The 18,662-nt window shown below is 49.0% G+C and overlaps 9 protein-coding genes across 10 annotated transcripts; 4 read left to right on the top strand and 5 right to left on the bottom strand.

Moving 5' to 3' along the window:
- Positions 1 to 377: 377 nt before the first annotated feature.
- FOIG_02298 (uncharacterized protein) lies at positions 378 to 893 on the top strand (the record flags this gene model as incomplete). The annotated part of the gene is made up of 1 exon (XM_031199545.1): positions 378 to 893. The coding sequence occupies one exon, from the start codon at positions 378 to 380 to the stop codon at positions 879 to 881; it is 504 nt and encodes a 167-aa protein (XP_031071582.1). The 3' UTR covers positions 882 to 893.
- FOIG_02297 (uncharacterized protein) lies at positions 773 to 2,709 on the bottom strand. The gene is made up of 4 exons (XM_031199544.1): positions 2,589 to 2,709; positions 1,915 to 2,535; positions 1,729 to 1,863; positions 773 to 1,676 (listed from the first exon to the last, which is right to left on the bottom strand). Exons 1-4 carry the CDS (start codon positions 2,637 to 2,639, stop codon positions 927 to 929), a joined length of 1,557 nt encoding a protein of 518 aa, XP_031071581.1. The 5' UTR covers positions 2,640 to 2,709; the 3' UTR covers positions 773 to 926.
- A 549-nt stretch (positions 2,710 to 3,258) lies between these two features.
- Positions 3,259 to 4,422, top strand: FOIG_02296 (uncharacterized protein; the record flags this gene model as incomplete). Its single annotated transcript, XM_031199543.1, has 1 exon — positions 3,259 to 4,422. The coding sequence occupies one exon, from the start codon at positions 3,259 to 3,261 to the stop codon at positions 4,420 to 4,422; it is 1,164 nt and encodes a 387-aa protein (XP_031071580.1).
- A 10-nt stretch (positions 4,423 to 4,432) lies between these two features.
- On the bottom strand, positions 4,433 to 8,492 carry FOIG_02295 (histone acetyltransferase). Its single transcript, XM_031199542.1, has 3 exons — positions 7,486 to 8,492; positions 7,390 to 7,437; positions 4,433 to 7,341 (listed from the first exon to the last, which is right to left on the bottom strand). Exons 1-3 carry the CDS (start codon positions 8,162 to 8,164, stop codon positions 4,736 to 4,738), a joined length of 3,333 nt encoding a protein of 1,110 aa, XP_031071579.1. The 5' UTR covers positions 8,165 to 8,492; the 3' UTR covers positions 4,433 to 4,735.
- A 385-nt stretch (positions 8,493 to 8,877) lies between these two features.
- On the top strand, positions 8,878 to 11,075 carry FOIG_02294 (uncharacterized protein). Its single transcript, XM_031199541.1, has 5 exons — positions 8,878 to 9,087; positions 9,146 to 9,238; positions 9,287 to 9,290; positions 9,343 to 9,437; positions 9,490 to 11,075. The coding sequence occupies exons 1-5, from the start codon at positions 9,040 to 9,042 to the stop codon at positions 9,508 to 9,510; spliced, it is 261 nt and encodes an 86-aa protein (XP_031071578.1). The 5' UTR covers positions 8,878 to 9,039; the 3' UTR covers positions 9,511 to 11,075.
- On the bottom strand, positions 9,673 to 11,264 carry FOIG_02293 (uncharacterized protein). The gene has a single exon (XM_031199540.1). It carries the CDS (start codon positions 10,894 to 10,896, stop codon positions 9,730 to 9,732), a length of 1,167 nt encoding a protein of 388 aa, XP_031071577.1. The 5' UTR covers positions 10,897 to 11,264; the 3' UTR covers positions 9,673 to 9,729.
- FOIG_02292 (60S ribosomal protein L8) lies at positions 11,237 to 12,799 on the top strand. 2 transcript variants are annotated; one of them, XM_031199538.1, is made up of 4 exons: positions 11,237 to 11,395; positions 11,675 to 11,746; positions 11,799 to 12,308; positions 12,357 to 12,799. In XM_031199538.1, exons 1-4 carry the CDS (start codon positions 11,393 to 11,395, stop codon positions 12,555 to 12,557), a joined length of 786 nt encoding a protein of 261 aa, XP_031071575.1. In that variant the 5' UTR covers positions 11,237 to 11,392; the 3' UTR covers positions 12,558 to 12,799. The 2 variants fall into 2 exon arrangements, with proteins under 2 accessions (XP_031071575.1, XP_031071576.1); XM_031199539.1 differs by having other exon boundaries at positions 11,237 to 11,746.
- A 12-nt stretch (positions 12,800 to 12,811) lies between these two features.
- FOIG_02291 (uncharacterized protein) lies at positions 12,812 to 14,302 on the bottom strand. Its single transcript, XM_031199537.1, has 6 exons — positions 14,071 to 14,302; positions 13,991 to 14,008; positions 13,846 to 13,910; positions 13,710 to 13,781; positions 13,548 to 13,649; positions 12,812 to 13,492 (listed from the first exon to the last, which is right to left on the bottom strand). Exons 1-6 carry the CDS (start codon positions 14,078 to 14,080, stop codon positions 13,382 to 13,384), a joined length of 378 nt encoding a protein of 125 aa, XP_031071574.1. The 5' UTR covers positions 14,081 to 14,302; the 3' UTR covers positions 12,812 to 13,381.
- Positions 14,303 to 15,172: 870 nt separating this feature from the next.
- On the bottom strand, positions 15,173 to 18,337 carry FOIG_02290 (uncharacterized protein). The gene is made up of 3 exons (XM_031199536.1): positions 16,611 to 18,337; positions 16,209 to 16,561; positions 15,173 to 16,155 (listed from the first exon to the last, which is right to left on the bottom strand). The coding sequence occupies exons 1-3, from the start codon at positions 17,635 to 17,637 to the stop codon at positions 15,799 to 15,801; spliced, it is 1,737 nt and encodes a 578-aa protein (XP_031071573.1). The 5' UTR covers positions 17,638 to 18,337; the 3' UTR covers positions 15,173 to 15,798.
- Between the last annotated feature and the right edge of the window lie 325 nt (positions 18,338 to 18,662).

Genomic DNA, 18,662 nt, shown 5'->3' with positions numbered 1-18,662 from the left:
GTAGCTCTTCAGTGACTTACCTATATATATAAACCCAACGTTTTGTTAGTGTGACTCTGCTCCTCCACTTACATCTTCACCGTAGCATCGCCATTCGTGGGGGGTTTCCTAATTGGGAAAGCGGCGCGAGGAACCTTGCATATTGAGGTTGAGCTGACGATCACGACCAAAGGGTCAAGCAAGATACGGCTGACGCTCGCGCTCTCCAGGGGCCGAACATACTTCCAAACCATGTATAAATAAGACTGTTGCTCTCTTTTAGTCTCTCTTATATCTCAATCATCCGATCAATTTCACATCTCCATCTTCCCATATCCATCCATATATTCTTCACTTACACGGAATACACATACCAATCATTACCTATCTCATCAACCATGACGTCTCAAACCTCAAACTCTTCTCCTCTTCTTGTACGAACTACACACAATGAGGATGGAACCTCCATTTTTGTCCCTGACACAAATATCACACCCTTTCAACCCTTTGGTCCTCAAGGCAGTGGCTTCAACATCTTCGACGTCCGTCAAAATGTTCCCATCAACAACACAGACTCTGTCCCATCATTTGAGAATTCTCTTCCGAGATGTCCTCCTAAAGGATCCCTCTTCTGCATGACCCAGATCCAACCTGGTGGCAAAGCACCTATGCACCGTACCAAAAGCCTTGACTACGCTGTGGTTCTGTCGGGTGAGATCGTCCTGGGGCTCGACGGTGGAGAGGAAAAGACTGTCAAGCAAGGAGAGGTCATTGTTCAACAGGGCGTGAATCACAGCTGGGAGAATAGGGGCGACGTTACGTGCCAGATCATCTTTGTCATGATTGGTGCTGAAACTATCACTCTTAAGGATGGAACGGAATTGGAGGAGACTGTGTTCTGATGACATAAGGGAGTGTACTGTTGTGATTTTCGTATGTTTATATGATTAGATCTCGGAGAGAACACCCAGGCTTGACTTCATGCCTGTACACTCTCTGATCCTCCCAAACACTCTCTGTGCATCCTCCTTCTGTGAATTTGTAGTCAAGGCACTTTGACTTTTGATGATTTTTGTCGGCCAAAGCAGAAGGTATGCACCGACGGCCTGCCAACGAGCCGTCTTTGACTCCGAGTGCCATCCACCGAGGTGATCGATATCGCCAAACGACTGAGGAACAGTTGCCAGGACCTCACTAGCCAAAAGCTGGATAGTATTGATTGATTCCGTGATCCGAGCTGTGACACCAGAGTCTGATGGTAGTGCAGTATTGACCTTTTCCAAGCAAGCTACCAGTTTCTGATGAAGAATGATGCGTGCAGTACGGTGATAATTCCACTCATAGGCCATCCATAAGTCTGGATGAAGCTGAATAGACTCTGGCAACCAGAGTTTGGACTCTCTGTTATCGAGTATTTCCCCACGAGATTTAGTCTGAAAGCTCCATTCTGGTTTTTTTCGCCAGTGAGTAGCCTCTTGATCAAGTCGAAGCATCTCATCGATCAGGTCTAACAAATGGTGTGCTTCAATGTCTCCAGCATCGATAGAAGTCAGTAACTGATTTGCTTGTTGACACATTTGGTTGATTGCTAGACCGTCCTTCTCTAGCTTTACCGAAGCCATATTGTCGTTCAACGTCTCAAGCCAATCTTGCGATTCAGGTAGTGGGCTTAATTGCTTAGCCAAATGTTGCTTTTGCTTCAAATTGTAAGTTCAGTATTTACATGGCCGGAGAATCAGGCTTGCTTACCAGTCTATGGTGAGCTAGACGGAACAGGCCCCAGCCACGGGGGTCATGGAATTGCTCATGGCCACGCAGTCGCAATATATGTGCCATGCCTTGGGCGTGCGCACCAGTCATTAGCGAATCAGGTATAAAGAGTGTCTGTAAGAGTATAAGCTTGGTAGATTGAGTGTAGTTGTGCAGTGTATTCACCTCAAATATGTCCAGCATAACCACTGTCATCAGATCGTAATCATCTGGTGTCTTATTCTTTTCAGCCAAAGATTGTCCAAGGGCACTAAGAGCATGACCATAGTGCTCTAGTGACCTCTTGGCTAATTCCTCTGAGCTTTGTTCACGAGAAAGGTCTGCGAAAGCACATGCTTGAACAGCAAATCTCAACGCATAACGGCCCTCGATGTTGACTTCTTTGAACAAGCAGGGGAGATGCTCGAGAAAACCAGGGGAGGATGACTCGTTACAAGGAAGCAACACATATTTATCCATGAATGTGTTCGCTATTTGGTCATCCTTGGAGACGGGCTCTGTTTTGGACTGGTCTTTTAACCATGGAAATGCTGTTGGGAGATTGATAGAAGGAGTTGAAGAGAACGAGCTCTCGGAGGCACGTTCAACTGATCTACTTCTGGTGCGATGATCTCGAGGAGATTTGGAGGTGTTAGAACGAGACGAGTTGGAAGGAGTAGAAGTTTGACTTTTCAGGACAACTTTTGCAGTTTCGTGTTGGAACATAAGGTCGCCTTCATCTCGATACCCTACACATAGCTCATTGCGGGCGATACAACGTTGACATGAAGGGCGACTGCGGTCGCACTATGATAATCAGATTAACTCTCACCGAAAAGAATAATACACTTGCTAAATACCTTGACTCGTCGTTGGCGGCAGCGAAGACAGCCTCTACTTCGATGTGACATTGTTGTTGCTATTGCTTACATGTAGTTGAAAGGTCCAAGTTGCCCCACGACACTAGTCAACTTGAGTCTCTATAAGAGCCAGGGCCGTCAAACAATCATAAGATCATGAACAAGAGACCAGATAAAACAAATCTCTAAAGTATGATAATGCATTGACTTATCGGAAGGAATCGGACTATCGACATGAGCCTAAGGCTTACGTCAACTTCCAGCAAATGGAGCATTAGTGTTCACTCTCAAGTCTGAGAAAGAATATATCACCAGAAATACTGTTTCCTAAGAATTAATACATATTCTAAACACCTGTTCAGGGTTTCTGAATGAGCAGTTCGCCTTCGAGACACAGGGATATTCGGTAACCTATCCTTTGTTCATAAACACCATGTCGAACAACAGATCTCAGATATCTCCTGTCCAACTGAACAACATGACACTTGCCCGTAGCTCTATGAAGAGGACCTCGAAAGATGACACAGCCAGCCAACTATATAATAGTAGCCTGCCTTAGATATAATGACAATCTCAACGACTATCAAATCACATGCACTTTTGCGATTTCAGCTTCAATAACCGGTTTTACTCACCAACATTCCCCAAGATATACAAGAAAATCATCAAAATGCCTTCATTCAATGATCATCGCATTAGAAAGTCCTATCCTCGTAGCAGAGGTCTAATCCGCGACAGAAACTTCCAACAATCTCTGAATGTCGACACCAGCCACCGCATTAATAAATTCAAGACTAATATCTTTGCTCACACGCACTTCTCGCCGAACGAACCCAGCCGACCAACCAGGAAACAGGAAGAGACATGGCTTCACGTTGAGCAGAAAGACTCTGTTTCTTTTCTCATGTCTTCTCTTCACTCTGCGGCTGACGACTGGGAGTGTAAGGACTGTAGCTGGCAGCTTCGTAACCTGGCAGCCAAGTTCTACACTCAATTCCACTCAAACAACAAGGGGCTACCTACTTCTCATCCTGTTGAACTGACTACTCCAGAACCTGTATCTTATCGACGACGTCGTCGTCGAGACTCAGACGCCATGTCAACGCGCTCTGCTTCCTCTGCAAGAAGCTCTGTTTCTTCTAACCTTGGAAGCGATGTTGCGTATCTCAGACGCTGTGCACTAACAAAAGACGTTGGACAGGACGGCCAATCATTCTACGGAGTCCATCAGGCTCATCTTGACCTCAGCCTCGGAGAGACTGTCAGCGTTCACATGCGTCCAACTGACCAGAGGCGAAAACTCAACGAACTCGGGCCTGGAACCATCATCTCGGCTCCTTTCCATAGCCAGAACCGCGACGACAAAGTATCAACAACAAATTATCACACAGCAGTCTCTGGCTTCGGCCCCATCTACTCCAAGTACCGCAAGATGGTCACCATCGAGATTTGGGGAGACCATGCCGTTTGCCTGCCCATTTACAGTTACAACGGCAAAGGTCTTGAGAACCGTGGAGGCATGGCAGACGAGTACATGGATATTCGTGATATCGATGACGAGGAGCCTGAAGATGGTGATACCCATCGCAAACCGCTCATGGCTATCCGCAGTGAAGGGTGGCATGGTAAGAACACCTTCATCTGTGGCAGGTCAGTTGTCAAACTAACTGAGAAAACCACTCACCACGCGTTCGAAAAGTGCTCGATCGAAGGATCTCTCAAAAGATCCGACTTTCAACGCATGTACAAAGCCTATCTTGGACTTCTGCAGTCAAAGGCGCTGGACGTCTTTGGCAAACCTGTCGAGGCTACCATTATACCAGACAAAACATAAACTAACAATAGGTAAGTCACATAGTTCTCTCTCTCAGCATTCATAGACACTCGCTAATACAAATTTCCTTTGCTAAAAGTCCTATTCCTATTCATGTTCCTGTTCCTGTTCCTCATGCCTTTAACCTCCAAGAAGCATGATTCCATCCCATGACCTGTCTTGTCTAGTATTTCAATAACAATGCGCTTGCTACAAACAACGACCCCTATCTCTGGCGAGATCAAGCCAATAAAGCAACCCACGCCGATCCTACCAAGGTATATAGTACATCCGTAACCCCAAGCCTTCCTGTAATCGACCGCTTTCAATAAAATTAGATATCCTCTCCTTCAGCATCCACGTCCTCTCCTTTAGCAGCCCCTTCCGTTGATCCCGATCCCACAGTATTTGCAGTAATTCCATTGACTTTAGCACCATTAGTCTTCGTCGAGACAACGACCGAGTCTTCTGCTGCTGAGTCTTGAACTGCTACCTCCTGTTCTGGGTCCTTGCCTTCCGTGACAGCTTGCAGTTTGGCTTGTCGATCGACCCAGCCGGGCGGTAGACCAGGGCCACTGGTAGCGTTACCGTAATCAGATTTCTTTGTTCCCTTTGGCCATCTACCTGGTCCACGACCGGTCCCTCCAGTCTTTTTCTTTGAAGTCTTGGGTCTAGACGAGGATGGCCGATGGCTGTTGCTGGGACGCTTCGGTCTGGGAGCACTACTGGCTGGGCGAGGGACAGTCGGTCGACTGACACTTGGCCGAGCTCTTTCTCGTCGACCACCAGGTACGGCAGGAAAGACTTCAAAGCGGGTGAACGGAATGTTCTGATATGGTTGTAGCCAAGCCGGGGGGCCTGCGGCTTTTGCATCTTCCATTTCAACGTCCTTATCTTTCTCTTGCCCGGGTGCCACATCTTCAATAGACTGGACTGGCACTGGCTCCGCACTGTGGTTCTCGACTGGAGACTCCTGGGGTTGTTCTCTATTAATGTTCATTGAAGCATCACCGTCTGCATCTGCCACTGCTTCAGGAGCAGACGCATCGTGCTTCTCCCCATTGACCATTGGCTGATGATCCTCGATGGCAGCCGTACCATTTCCCTCGTCAATCTTGGCCTCGTCGTCTTCCCTTGGTGCGATGGTATTGATCGGTGGGCCGAGTTCAAAGTTGACGGCATTGGTTCGACCCATCACATATGGAGTCCAAACGAGAGCTTCGGATTTTAACTGAACGTAACCCTTGGCTTCCCACTTGCCCACGTATTCTCGACAGTAATCCAAATCGACTCTGAAGGCATACACCTTGGTCTGCGGATCTCTGACAAGGGCCCTAAGACCTTCCAATGCAGAAATGACATCGTCCGGGGTCATGCCGGTATCGGCGGATATTCTTTTTATGCTGAGCCCTTCTGTTCTGTGTTTCTCATTCTCCATCACCTTCAAAAAGTATCGACACAGAACCAGTCGCCAGTAATTGCGATATGAGACCAGGCCCATATCAGAGAGAGGCTTCTCGGGCGAACCCGTCTTCTCCTCCACTTTGGTGAGTAAGTAGGAAAAGTCTATAAGCAAGTTGCCATAACCTTTTCGTTGGTGTATTGGTAATGTCAGAATACATGAGACATTGTTCTGGCTGCTAGCCCTCTTTTCTTTGGAAAAGTATCCCACAAAGTGGTAACCTGTCTCGTTGTATTCGCATAAAACATAGAAAAGGAAGGGTTCAACGTCGTAATACAAAGTTTTCGAACCCAGGAACAGCTTGGCAAGAAGGCACAGATTCTGGCAGTAGACCGGATTCTTGCGACCGTCAACTTCGAAAACCGAGACTGATCCATGACGATAGATCTCGTCTCCTGGTGGATGCTTGGCTGGGCATTTGAGTTTGTGCCTCCAAGCAACGTAGTCAGAGTTCATGTACTTCAGACAGAACTCGCAAATGTACAGCACGCGATTTATGCTGTATTCGGCAGGATACGGCGCAGCATACCAAGTATCGATTTCCCAGCCGCCAAAATCGATGCATTCGATCTCACTGCCGTTGTTGCCGGCCTTTTTCGACTTTCGAACAGGAGGGTTTGGGTCTTCTTGCATGGCCTGCAGAAGACGCGCTCTCCAGTCATCCTCAGCTTTCTTTAGAGTAGAGGTGAACTTGTTTCGATCATCCTCATCAGGGAGAGTCTTGGATGTGTCGGCCTCGGCTTCGGTCAATATGCCGCCGTAAGGCTTGCCCTTCATCTCATCGGCCTCGCGATCATAAAATGAATAAAATGGTTGTGAGTAGTTGTCCGATGTGAAAGGCGTGGGAAGGTTAGATATAGCTGCAGCTGTAAGGTTGGCTCTGGCAGCTGGAGCTGGAGTCGCAGCCAGGGCTGGTCGTTGAGGGGTCGGGCGCGTGGCACTACCTGGCTGCCTTCTCTTTTCTCTCTTTTTGCGAGATAAGATTTCTTTAAGGTTGCCAGGCTTGACATGAAGTTTAAGTACAAGTGAGGTACGAGTACGTTTCTCTATTGATACGGGTGGGGGTCGTGGAACCTTGAGACGCACAGTTCTGGGAGGGTGGTGTCGCCCTGGTTCAGCGCTTCCATTTCGTGCTGTGCTCTCCGACCCTGCGTCTTGGGACTGGTTTCGTCGTCGTTTCCTCAGAGAAAGCCCGTTTCCGTCATCTTCTAATGATGAAGATTTGCGTTTTCTCAAGCTGCGAGGAGCGTCAATCGGCTCCTCATCAAGCTCACTGTCATTGTCGCTTTGGGAGCTGGCATCTTCGTCATCGTTCACGTGCTGACCAGACTCATGCTCCCCTGGTACCTCTGGGACATCAGACTGTTGGGAGTGAATGTCGGCATTGTGATCAACATCGTGATCCTCCATCTCCTCATCTTCACTCCCCACGTCGGATTCTTTGCTGAAGCATTCAGGGCATTTCCAAATTTCGGGCGCTGGTATTGTCAGCATTTGCCAAACTGTGCTTACACATTGAAACCTACTATTATCCGCACTCATTGCAGCCGCATCGCGCGCGCATTGTTGGTGAGCTGTACTTGATAAGTTTCCAAAAAGTATACTGATGTAGGTGAACTTACCATTACCACCACAACGCACACAGGCCAAATAAACCTCAAACTCCTCGCTGGGGTCTTCGTCTTCGTTATGGCCGCAGAAGATGCAGTTGCTTGAGGCGGCCGTCTCTTCATCTTCATGATCTTCCTCGGCCTCTGCAGCATCTTCCCATACAGCCTCCTCGTCAGACTCTTCGTCGTTTGCGCTTGGTGATTCGGATTTATCGCTTTCACTGTCGTCGTCGTCGTCGCTTCTTGTCCCTGGTTGAAACTTAACGGCACCAACGCCTTCGTCTTCCTCATAGTCTTCTCCTTCAGCATCAACATCTTCCTCCTCCTCGGCATCTACGTCGTCTTCTTCATGTTCCTCATCTCCTTCAACGTTTTCATGATCTTCCTCATCGCCGTCTTGCGGAGGTCCAACACTGCCGTGAGAAGATGTCTGCGGAGGTGCCATATAGTCGTTGTCCTCCTCTCCAGATGCGTCTACATCCTCGCCAGATGCATCGTGGTCGCCGAACTCGGCATCGCCATTCTCTGCTGGAGCTTGATTCGTACCAGAGCTTCCTTTGCCTCCGTTTGACCTAGATGCGATTATTGTTGTTTCGCCTCCTGTTTCGCCTGCCGTCTCATATTCAGCATCCTCGTCGGAAACCATGACGCTGTGTGGAAGCTCTTCAGCCATAGTTTGTGCACCTGTCATGGTTACCCCCGCGTCCCAAAAGAAAATATCCTGAAACGAGAGCCTCGAATTTGCATATCGGTCGGTTTCGGTAGGTTGCGAAGGGTTTCTCGCAGTGTGGTCACGTCTGCTTCATCGCGGTACGCGGGCTTGCATCGAGGGACGGCCGGGAGCGAATGCGCAGTACTGGTTGCTTAAAAGAAAATTCGGGGGTGTATTGACACGCCCAAGTTAATTTGAACCACGCGTTCGTAGAGAGTCTAAAGATCGTAGAGATGCGATAGGAAAGCCACTGAATCACGTCGCGTCAACTTGTGTGATATCAAACAGCAGTCGCGGGAGCTAGTTGCCACAGTGCGTGCGACAGCTACTTAGGGAGCCCCTCCAGGGGAGAGAGAAAAAGTCCGGAATAGTAAAAGCCAAGGTGCTTATCGGCGGATTATTGAAGAACTGACAGTTTGAGTATAGTATACAAGTATAAGGGAAGTAAATTAGGTGACTCCTTTGCTTCAATTCGTTTTTAAATGTATTGAGAGCATTGAATCATTTATCAATAAAGAACCTGGAGTTTACTCCTCCTTTTCTTCTATTCTCTTGCTACGCTACTACTGCTAGCTTGGTAACACACTGTGCGATAGCTCCCCTCAGTTACTGTACCACGACGCAGGGATAGTTATGGAGCTTCTGGCCTCAGGCACCGAAATCTGCATCACCAATCGCTGAGTCGTCGATGGCTCGGTTCGACGTGAGCTTCAATTCAAGGCCCGTTTACTCGGTAGACTCACGACCACCGCGACGAACCCGGAAGACAGGTCAGGCCTGGTCAATTCATACTCTCGTTCTCCGATACATACGCCGAATACCTTCGAGTCTGCTCAGGCAGCGCCGCCATCACGATGCCCGTCCCTTTTGAGGCTCTTCTTCCCTATGCCATCATGATTGGTGTATGTCACCGTCCGGTCTCGCTGTCGCACGATACGGAAGCTCATTGATGATTGATAGATGTTCGGTATCTCTGGTACTGGTCTTGCCGTCATCAAGACCTGGCAGAACGAGGGCAAACGACCTCGTTACTCCGTGGATCAATGGGATAGAGTAAGTTATGGGCATTCGACAGTATCGTCAATACTAATTAGTTTATAGCAAAGTATGATATATCCAGCCGAACGGTAACTCGAGGATTCTAACGAATTGATTAGTGATGGACCGTGACCGCCGACTTACGGGAACTCTACGAGGACAAACAGACAAACCAGAAGCGCCTTTAGGCTTCGAGCTGAACAACCCTTGGAAGGTTTGTTTTTCTATTCAACCGGAGTGGTTCAAGCATTAATTCGATCAAACAGTTGGAGACACGCTTTTCTTAAACAGCAATATGGAACCGAGGGCAAATAACCAGAGACGACAGCCCAAAACTGCAACTGTAAATACACATATTCGGGGTACTAGTAGCAAGGCATTGAAGCCTATGAGACGGATGGACAGTGGCTAAGAGAAAGAATAAAACAATTTCAAACAAAGTACTTTGTTCGAGCCATGGTGTAATGGAACGATAGAAATATTGGTCTTGACAGCAGGGGTATTCATTATATCGCTATCTCTGCTCTATTCTTATTCAGACCCTCCAACAACGTGCAAGCCTGGCACATGGTCTGACTCGACATGTAGCCACACTTAACACACTTTCCTAGATTCTGCTTTGGTGCAGGTGTCTCCTTTTGCTTCTTAGTCCTTATTGGTAAGGGAACTGCGTCGTCCTTGGGTGTTCCATTGGATGTGATCTCTGTCTCGAGAGCTGTAGACTCGTGCTTTTTCTTAAGGCTGGCCTCGACCTGGGCCATCTCGTTACCAGAAGTCCGCCCGTTGGCTGATCCGCAACCTCCAAGTCCCTCGCCTTCGTCGCAGCCACACGCAGCTTGGCCCTTGTCTGGTGTAAGTCGAGCCATGTCCTCTCCACTTCGTACAATGTCGAGAATTGCACTTGGCCGTACCTTCTCCAGATTCTTGATAAGTCCACGTGCTGTTCCTCGGAAAGCCTCGGGGCTGTAAATACACTCTGTGCTGAAATAGTCCAGCTTCTTGTGATGTGCGTAAAGTACGATCTCCTTTTCGTATGCATACTTGAGAGGCTTGCTTCTCTTGACCTCACTGCTTGCGTTTCCGGTAACAATGCTGGTACTTCGAGATAACCGTGGCATATCGCCTCGTAACAAATTCATGAGAACGGTTTCGGCAACATCGTCAGCGTTGTGACCAGTGATGACATGCTGAATGGCCAGTTTCTTGGCTCCTCGGTCCAGAGCCTGTCGTCTGAAAACACCACAATATGTGCAGTTTCCCTTCTTTCCGATAGTCTCGACAACTTGGTCCATGGTCCATCCGTACAGTTCGTCGTAACCAACAATTTCCAGGGGCATGTCGTATTGAATAGCATTTCGCTTGACTGTCTCTAAGGAATCGTCCCGATATCCCTTGATGCCCTCGTCGACACTCAAAAGTACTAGGTCAAGTCCATAGTTGTGTCGTTCGTTCAAGGTTTTCATTACAGATGCCAGCACTGTTGAATCCTTGCCACCTGAAGCACCAATAGCAACTCTTTCACCCCGAAAGAAGAGGTCTGATGATGTGATTGTGTGATGGACTTCATCCTCGAACACTCTGATGAAGCAGTCCCGGCATAGCTTATGATGGTTCTTGGGTCGCTTTACAACAGCTCGGTTGTTCTGACACCGAACGCAAGGTGTAGGTGCCATTTTGCTGTTAGTGGAGTTTGAAAGTCTCAAGTGGTTTGAGTCTTTGTGAGTGCTTATACGGACGGAGTGAGTGGACGACTTCTCCAAGTACAGGAGGTTTTATGTCGAGCGAGTTCAGTTACTTTGTTGGAGAAGTCTTTTTCAAAATAACTTCAGCTTCACAGTTTCTAGCTTTTTTCCCCCCCTCCTTCTCAAGATATTGCCTCCCAATCATCGACTCCAGCCATGAGTATGTTTGCCTGACTGAAAGAGTCACGGTCACGTGCGCTACATTAGTCGTGAAAAGATCAGCTCCAGCCCCTCGCCTGCCTGTCCTTGTTTCTTCCAGCCAGTGGGGTCGAGTTTTTTTTTAATGTGGGGCCAGAACAGGAAGCCCTAATTATTTTCCACGGAAAAAAAGGCTCGCTTTTCTTCTTGACTTTGTTCTCCATCCACCATCGTGTCCTGGACTTTTGCTCTTCAACCCACGAGCAACTACTAACCCCAACTATTCAAGATGGTGAGTGAATGAAACAATCGACTCGACTCTAATGGCCACAGTTTTGTGAGTCAAATGCACTTTATTGTGCAATTGAGCCACAGCGTCGTCCACTTTGTGGGCGGCATATGCTGTTGGTATTCCGCCAGTATTCGATCACCGTAACAGGTATCGAGCTGGTGAAGACTTGGCTGGAGATGCGGCGTGTGCAGAAATGTCACGACCTATTCTCGTTAGAGTTCAGAGAAGACCTTTTGTTGGCTTGAACGCCTTGCTGATGTCTTCTTTTCTCAATGACAGCCTCCCAAGTCCGGCAAGAAGGTCGCTCCCGCCCCTTTCCCTCAGGGTAAGGCTGGCAAGAAGGCCGCCAAGGTTAGTAATTCTCTTCTCTCCCTCCTGGTGAGAAGATCGCTGACATCCATAGAACCCTCTTCTCGAGAAGCGACCCCGCAACTTCGGCATCGGCCAGGACATCCAGCCCAAGCGAAATGTCTCTCGCATGGTCAAGTGGCCCGAGTATGTTCGTCTCCAGCGACAGAAGAAGATCCTTCAGATGCGCCTCAAGGTTCCCCCGGCTCTCGCTCAGTTCCAGCACGTCCTCGACCGCAACACTGCTGCCCAGGCCTTCAAGCTCCTCAACAAGTACCGACCTGAGACCAAGGCCGAGAAGAAGGAGCGTCTCCTCCAGGAGGCTACCGCCGTCAAGGAGGGTAAGAAGAAGGAGGATGTTTCCAAGAAGCCCTACACTGTCAAGTACGGTCTCAACCACGTTGTTGGCCTGATTGAGAACAAGAAGGCCTCTCTCGTCCTCATCCCTAACGATGTCGAGCCCATTGAGCTCGTCGTCTTCCTTCCTTCTCTTTGCAAGAAGATGGGTATCCCTTACGCCATTGTCAAGGGCAAGGCCCGTCTCGGAACGGTCGTCCACAAGAAGGTATGTTTATCGAAATCATGAGCTCAATTTCGTGTCTAACAATTATAGACCGCCGCTGTCCTCGCCGTCACCGAGGTCCGCTCCGAGGACAAGAACGAGCTCTCCAAGCTCATCTCTGCTGTCAAGGACGGTTACCTTGAGAAGCACGACCAGGCCCGCCGACAATGGGGTGGTGGTATCATGGGCCCCAAGGCTCAGATGAAGATCATCAAGAAGCAGAAGGCTCTCGAGGCTGCTACCAAGATCTAAGCCTATTTGTTTATACCCTTCACAATGCATTGCGATTTTGGGATCAAACGGTGTTGCACGGTTCAGGGCATGGAAAATGAATGATTTTTCTCGGGTTACGTTTCGTCCCATCCCACTTCGCAGTGATCAGTGAGGCCGGTCTTATGACCATCCTAAAAATAGATGATGAGCTTGCTTCTTGGACAAGACTTCAGCGTAAAGTGAATGCTTCGCCTTCTAAATGTCCTGTCAAGAGAATCCCCAGCTCTGGTCTCAACAGGTGTATTCTCTGTGTTAATAACAAGCAAATTGAGGTTTTCATAACCATCTTCACAGAGCTAGCACATAAAATATGTTGCATATTTCCCTGTCTGCTGCTGAAAGATTAGTCAGGTCGTGGCTACTGAGGGCGTTCATTTCTCAAAGGTAGAATGCCAATCACGAAGTGGTGACCCTATTCAAGTATACGTGACGTATGTCGTTGCACCATTTACACTCACAGTTTTCAATTCTAGATGGCCTGTTCTTGGCTCCATCTCTTCAGGCCCTCTATGCCGTGTCGTCAAGCTGAGGCTGAGGTTGAGTACTCATAGCTTTGGGAACCAATAATTCCGCTTCATCAGCGGGAAGAAATTCAAGATAATCACAGCCGAGTCAAACACTTGCGCTCCCTTCAAGCCATGCTCTAAATTCATCTTATCGTCAAAAAAGAAGCTATTCCGTTGCCATTGCCGCTTTAATTTCCCCTCGTCTGTCGCCCCACTTGGTGTGTTTGTGTGTTTATAAACATCGCTCAACTCATTCAAACAACCAAAGGCGCCGGCCGGCAGTGTAACTGCTTTCGATTAACCGAAGACAAGCTTGAAGATGTCGTTGTAGACGAAGTACTGGCCATTCGCATCGCGGGCGAGCTGGAAGGACTGGCTGAAGTTCATGGGGCGCTGCTCCTCATCGACCTAATATTTGTTAGTGGGCGCATTTCAGGAGGTTGTGGGATGGTCGGAAACATACAAGGAGAGCACCGGTAATGAGGATAATGACACCGCCCTGGTCGTTGGAGGGCTGGGCATCGAGGGTAGAGACTTGGTGCTTGACCTTCTCAAAGGGGAGGCCCTGTTGGAAAGATTGTTAACAACGCCGACTCGAAGTCGCTGGTGACGAAGGGGTGCATACAGCAAGCTTCTCGGTAATAGCCTGGGTGCCGAGGACGGAAGCAGACTCGAAAGTCAGCATAGAGTTGTCTCGCTATTGTCAGGGTTAGCGGGTTGTTCTACTAGAGTTCTCGTCGTTGGGCTGGAGGGCTACTTACGTAGAGAGCAGCAAGACCCTTGCGATCACTGTCGAAGGTGTTGTAGTAGAACTCAACAAACTGTTCTGTTTATTTATCGTTAGGTATCAGGTCACGGTCGTGCGGGTTGAACCCATAAATCAGTCCAGGAGGGTTCCAAACATACTGGCAACTTCCTCAAAGTCTAGAAGTGTGCGCGGTTAGATTCTATCGTCGTACAACCATTCCAGAGCAGTATAAACTCACTTCCGGCCATTTTGAAGTCTGGGGACCTGTCCTGGTCGTTTGGATCGCTAATGCGTCTAGAAAGGGGGAACCGAAAGGTTTTAACTAAGGTAGAGAACCGTTGGGTTGTCGCAAAGTCTGCCCGAGGGGAAAGCAATGGAAGCGAGCAAGGAAGAGAGAGATGAGATCGAATGGATGGTGGGGTTGAGGGGGCACAGTGCAGATTAGGCACACACGTCAACGATGATGGACTGCTGCCCACTGAAATACGCTGTAGATTGGGTCCAGGGCTGTGCTGATACAGTGCGGCCTCGGTATAAGCATAAATGGCGGGATGGAGCTTGGATATACCGATAATTGACCATACCCCGGTCCGCCTGCTGAATAAAATTGCGCTGGAGCTGCTCTTGAAAAACTTTCTTTGTCTTCAACAATAATTAAGTTCCAACAACAATTGGTTCCCGCAGACATTTTCGGGCGGCAACACTCTTGAGAATATGCAGACGCCTCTGCAGCATCAAAATAACATATCTGCAGGTTCTTTCAAACCAATAACAGTAAGGTACGTTTACATGACACGACACAAGAATACACGTCTCGATGCCTCCAGCACACAAGCTGGACGCGTTTAACACCCCCCTCTTGCATGATGACAAACTCTTCCATTAAGAACGGCCAACTGAATCTCTATGTTGATTTCAAAATTATCAAGCTCAACAGTCTGACATGTCTCCCTCTCATTCATTCTTCATACGAGCCAACGTGTCAGAAGCACTTCGCTAACATGGCAAAAGTTTAGTAGACGATTCGCGCGAATCTTGTCAGGATCCATTTTGGTTACGAGCTTTTTGCTCGTTGAGCCGGCTTGTTCCTTAGAAGCTATAATAGAATGCTGTCAATTGATTATTACTCTGACCTTGACTTCATTACTGGACACAATCCTGAATTGGTGGCATGCATACTTCGTGAATGTACTGATTACGGCCAGTTGTAAATTTGTGCCTCCATGATCTTAAAGCTCCAGACTGGCCTCTCATGCCAGGGTTAGAGCCAAAGCAGACTTTCTCATATCCCAAGTCTTGTTCTATTCGTAGCTACGATTCTAGATTAAAGGGTGAAAATGGCATAGCGAAATAGTCATACATGACTATCTAGTTGGTGGCAGTACCATAGTGTTCAGGGCCTGTCTCGTGCATACAGTCAAGGCATTCACTCCAGTTCGCAAGCATGAAGTAAAGCAATGCCGTTCTATTCTTCAAGCAACGATATGTCACATACAGTTAATCGATTCACCGAACACTGGTTCCTTCTGTTGGCTCAGACTACTCGATTGTAGGACCTTCTAACCTCTAGTAAGTAACCCACCCATGTCTCAGATCAAGAGTTGCTTGTTTTCCTGCACCAAGAAATGACAGGCCGCCTCGATACAACATGAGCCACTTGCTTCCCAAATCTTAGAAGCACCCAATACTTCCCTAACCTTCGCCAATACACCACATAAATTTCATAGTGAAAATTTTATATCTTGTGCTGTCAATAGTCGTGCCGGTCGAGGAGTAAACCCTTCGGCCCAAGAACTGGTCCATCAGTCTATCTCGAAGCTGCTAAGGCTGTCCATGTCGACACCCAACGGCCGCTTTATGTTTAGAGCAAAGCCGTCATTTTTTGTCGTTTTCTTTCGTAATTCAATGAATAAACTTCTCCGGTGAAGTCTGTGAGAGCGATCGATAATCGAGGATTCCGCCATGATCATAGCTCTTCCTCATCCTCAACCTTCGGTTTTTGGGTTTCGATATTGGAGGGGGTTCCTGACCCCGACTCAGATCCCCCGGAAACAGCTGAATCTACCTCTGATTTCAAGCCAGATCCTGTTGAGAGGTTCAGACCTCCCGATCCGTAATCCACACTGGGTCGGTACTTCTTGAGAGGACTCTGGAAAATTGACTTGCTAGGTGTATCAAGACCTACAGCGTTTGAAAGAAGATTGTTGGCGGGTGACCCCCCTGTGGTAGGCGCTTGTGACGTGGATTCGCTAGCTGCGGTCGGGGTTTGTGACAATTCCGGTGTGGCCAAGCTGTCTGGGTCTGCAGAATGCGCCCTCTTAAGCTACATCATATCGTCAGTTCAAATGCTCCGAAAGATCTAATCGCGGAACTTACGTGAATACGATCCACGCCCTCAGCAAGTTCGCCCTGGAATTTGACGTCTTCTGGCGCAAGTTGGGCGTTCACATCTTTTGCGTACACTTCCTCCATCTTGCCCAGGTTCTCGTCGTCCTCTTCATCATCGTCGTCGCTATCATCGGCGATATTTCCATTGCTCTTCTTTCTAGCCTTGCGTCGTCTCGAGGCTTCGGTAGCCTGGTCGCGGAAAGCAGAGAAGCCGACAGTGCCACCAGCCTTGAGAGGTCCCAGGCTGGAGAAGTCGAGTTGACCTGACCTCCGTTTGGCTGATCCAGGGGTTGTCTGAGGGTTCTTTGAGGACTGTAGAACCCCGATCTTTTGCAATTGTCCTGCAATGTGGGTTAGTGTACGATCCTCAAAACGCCCGAGAATACTTACGCTCTCCTCGGTAAAAGAAGGTAAAGACAGCATAGGGCTTGTCTGGTCCGTCAATGCCCGTGACTGTCTGTGTACTGATAGTCTTCGGATCAAGAGTCTTGGGCTTCGCGAAACTTGTCGTGTGTTCAACGTCGGCGTCGATGCCATTTCCTTCCTTAGAGCCCATGTCATCTTCGTCGCCGTCGTGAGCACCGAACTGGGGTGAGTATTCGCCCTTCTTGATTTCGCCTGAGGCCAGCACGCGGAACATAGCCACCTTGATCTGCCCAGTCGCCTCAGGGGGTTCGTCGTCGTCGTCGGACCATGAATCAGAGTCGTCCACGACAGCCTCAATAGGAGACTTGTCGTCAGCGCCATAGCGTAGTGTGTCCCTCCGTCCTGTAGATCCCTGTTCCACATCGGCACTGGCGTTCCCTTCCATGGCCCGTTGTCGTCGGCGGCGTTTCTCAAACTTCTGGCGACGCTTCTCTAGCTTCTCAGCTGCATCATGGCCTTGTAGGTCCAAGCCGTTGAGCCAGCGCTCGAGGCCAACCTCGCGGAATAGGAATTCTCGTTCGGCCAGACCGCCACCTTCAGAGTCTGGGACCTGGACCCAGCGACTGTTGACCCATGTTTCCTCACCTGGTCGCAGGAGAGTAGCAACTTCCTCCTTTGCTCTACCGTCAAAGTAAATGTAGGCAGCGATGGTCTCGTTTTCGGAGTTGGTCATGGGAATGTAGGGGTTAACAACACCAGAGGACTTATTCCGATCGCCGGTGTTCAGACCGCCGACGAACTGAGGCTTCGGGTAGGGGTTATCATCACTGGGCTTCGGGGTCGAGTATGGGATAGGCAAGCCGGGGGTGAGAAGGGTGATGGAGATGGCGAATTTTGCAGGCTCGGGTTTGTTTGACTCAGCGAGCTGAGGTTGGGGTACAGGAATGTAGGTACTGATTCTTGAGAGACGAGATTGCTTCTGCATGCCATACTCTGGCAGCGGGGCAGAGTTCGCATGAATGCTGACCGCAATGCCCTTGAAGCAGGGCATCGTGACGGTATGTGGTGTGCTGGGGTTGGTGGCTGGTGTATGAGTATAGGTTCGAGGAGAGGGGAGGCAGAGAGAAGTTGATCACGGCGGTAGTTGTGTAAGACTTGACCGTGACGTCTCGTCCCGTCTGCGTCTAGGCTCGTTGAAGGCTGGCGAAGGCGAAGGCGAAGGCGAAGCTAAGGAGTCGCAAAGAGTGAACAGCAGAAGCAGTCGGTTGCTCGCTCGCAGGTGCTAAACACAGCACATGCGGTCAGGATGGTGTACTCAGCTCAGCTCTGGCCTCGTCGTGATTATCGGGTTCAGAGTTGATTCGGGAGACGTCGAGAGGAACAAGCGGGCGGGCGGTGGAGGGAATCGCAGTAGTTGGCCCGCAATGAGTCCAGGTAAATCGAGCTAGTAATAGCGGTCGGTACGTAGCGGTAGCGGTAGCGGCACGATTGCTGTCAGGTACCTTACCTTACCAGGTAACTTGGGGGTGGTCGGGGATGGCTAGGTGAGGTGGGATGTGGATTATGGTGGAGACGTCGAGTTGTTCGTTCAGTGATTGAGAACCATGCCTCTCTAGTGTGAGAATGGATGTGAAAAGGCGAGAATTTACACAGAATAGAACGAAAAGTCGATGAATGCTAGTGACGCCAGGCGGTGTTGTTGAGTTACACTACACTAACTTAGTGAAGAATGATGCTCAGTGCGTTTGATTGTTGGCAACAGAAAGAAGGTGGAGGGGCTGGAGGGGCTCTGAGAAATGGATCAGCCAGAGCATGGGTGTTCCCTAAGCTAAGATGCCCAGGTACAATGGGAGGTCACGACAGCCCGAGCCCAGGCCCAGCCAGAGGTGAGCGAGTGTGGATGTGGATGTGGATGGAGGGGTTGAAAACATGCATGTGCACTGAAGAATAATTATTAGTGAATTTCCGGAAGACTTCGATTACCGCTCCAATGTGTAGTGTAGGTGACTGGAGGTTGATACACTCTCCGATCAGTATGAGATAAATACTCTGTTTTCACTCTGTTTTCAAGCGAAC

The sequence above is a fragment of the Fusarium odoratissimum genome (genome assembly GCF_000260195.1).
Source record: "Fusarium odoratissimum NRRL 54006 unplaced genomic scaffold supercont1.2, whole genome shotgun sequence".
NCBI classification, from domain to species: Eukaryota; Fungi; Ascomycota; class Sordariomycetes; order Hypocreales; family Nectriaceae; genus Fusarium; species Fusarium odoratissimum.
This window is presented reverse-complemented; position numbering and strand designations above follow the sequence as displayed.

What these genes read in the sequence shown, in the direction of transcription:
- FOIG_02297 (XM_031199544.1), bottom strand. Translation starts at nt 2,639, where the DNA reads ATGTCACATCGAAGTAGAGGCTGTCTTCGCTGCCGCCAACGACGAGTC. An exon ending in GCCGCCAACGACGAGTCAAG is followed by an intron (nt 2,536 to 2,588) that starts GTATTTAGCAAG and finishes TGATTATCATAG; the next exon opens with TGCGACCGCAGTCGCCCTTC. An exon ending in TTATGCTGGACATATTTGAG is followed by an intron (nt 1,864 to 1,914) that starts GTGAATACACTG and finishes ATACTCTTACAG; the next exon opens with ACACTCTTTATACCTGATTC.
- FOIG_02295 (XM_031199542.1), bottom strand. Translation starts at nt 8,164, where the DNA reads ATGACAGGTGCACAAACTATGGCTGAAGAGCTTCCACACAGCGTCATG. An exon ending in TGTGCGTTGTGGTGGTAATG is followed by an intron (nt 7,438 to 7,485) that starts GTAAGTTCACCT and finishes TATCAAGTACAG; the next exon opens with CTCACCAACAATGCGCGCGC. An exon ending in TGCAATGAGTGCGGATAATA is followed by an intron (nt 7,342 to 7,389) that starts GTAGGTTTCAAT and finishes TGACAATACCAG; the next exon opens with CGCCCGAAATTTGGAAATGC.
- FOIG_02294 (XM_031199541.1), top strand. Translation starts at nt 9,040, where the DNA reads ATGCCCGTCCCTTTTGAGGCTCTTCTTCCCTATGCCATCATGATTGGT. An exon ending in CCTATGCCATCATGATTGGT is followed by an intron (nt 9,088 to 9,145) that starts GTATGTCACCGT and finishes GATGATTGATAG; the next exon opens with ATGTTCGGTATCTCTGGTAC. An exon ending in AGCTGAACAACCCTTGGAAG is followed by an intron (nt 9,438 to 9,489) that starts GTTTGTTTTTCT and finishes TCGATCAAACAG; the next exon opens with TTGGAGACACGCTTTTCTTA.
- FOIG_02293 (XM_031199540.1), bottom strand. Translation starts at nt 10,896, where the DNA reads ATGGCACCTACACCTTGCGTTCGGTGTCAGAACAACCGAGCTGTTGTA.
- FOIG_02292 (XM_031199538.1), top strand. An exon ending in CTGGCAAGAAGGCCGCCAAG is followed by an intron (nt 11,747 to 11,798) that starts GTTAGTAATTCT and finishes TGACATCCATAG; the next exon opens with AACCCTCTTCTCGAGAAGCG. An exon ending in GAACGGTCGTCCACAAGAAG is followed by an intron (nt 12,309 to 12,356) that starts GTATGTTTATCG and finishes TAACAATTATAG; the next exon opens with ACCGCCGCTGTCCTCGCCGT.
- FOIG_02291 (XM_031199537.1), bottom strand. An exon ending in AGGGTCTTGCTGCTCTCTAC is followed by an intron (nt 13,782 to 13,845) that starts GTAAGTAGCCCT and finishes CCCTGACAATAG; the next exon opens with CGAGACAACTCTATGCTGAC. An exon ending in TCATTACCGGTGCTCTCCTT is followed by an intron (nt 13,493 to 13,547) that starts GTATGTTTCCGA and finishes AACAAATATTAG; the next exon opens with GTCGATGAGGAGCAGCGCCC.
- FOIG_02290 (XM_031199536.1), bottom strand. Translation starts at nt 17,637, where the DNA reads ATGCCCTGCTTCAAGGGCATTGCGGTCAGCATTCATGCGAACTCTGCC. An exon ending in CTTCTTTTACCGAGGAGAGC is followed by an intron (nt 16,562 to 16,610) that starts GTAAGTATTCTC and finishes CCCACATTGCAG; the next exon opens with GACAATTGCAAAAGATCGGG. An exon ending in AGGGCGTGGATCGTATTCAC is followed by an intron (nt 16,156 to 16,208) that starts GTAAGTTCCGCG and finishes GATATGATGTAG; the next exon opens with CTTAAGAGGGCGCATTCTGC.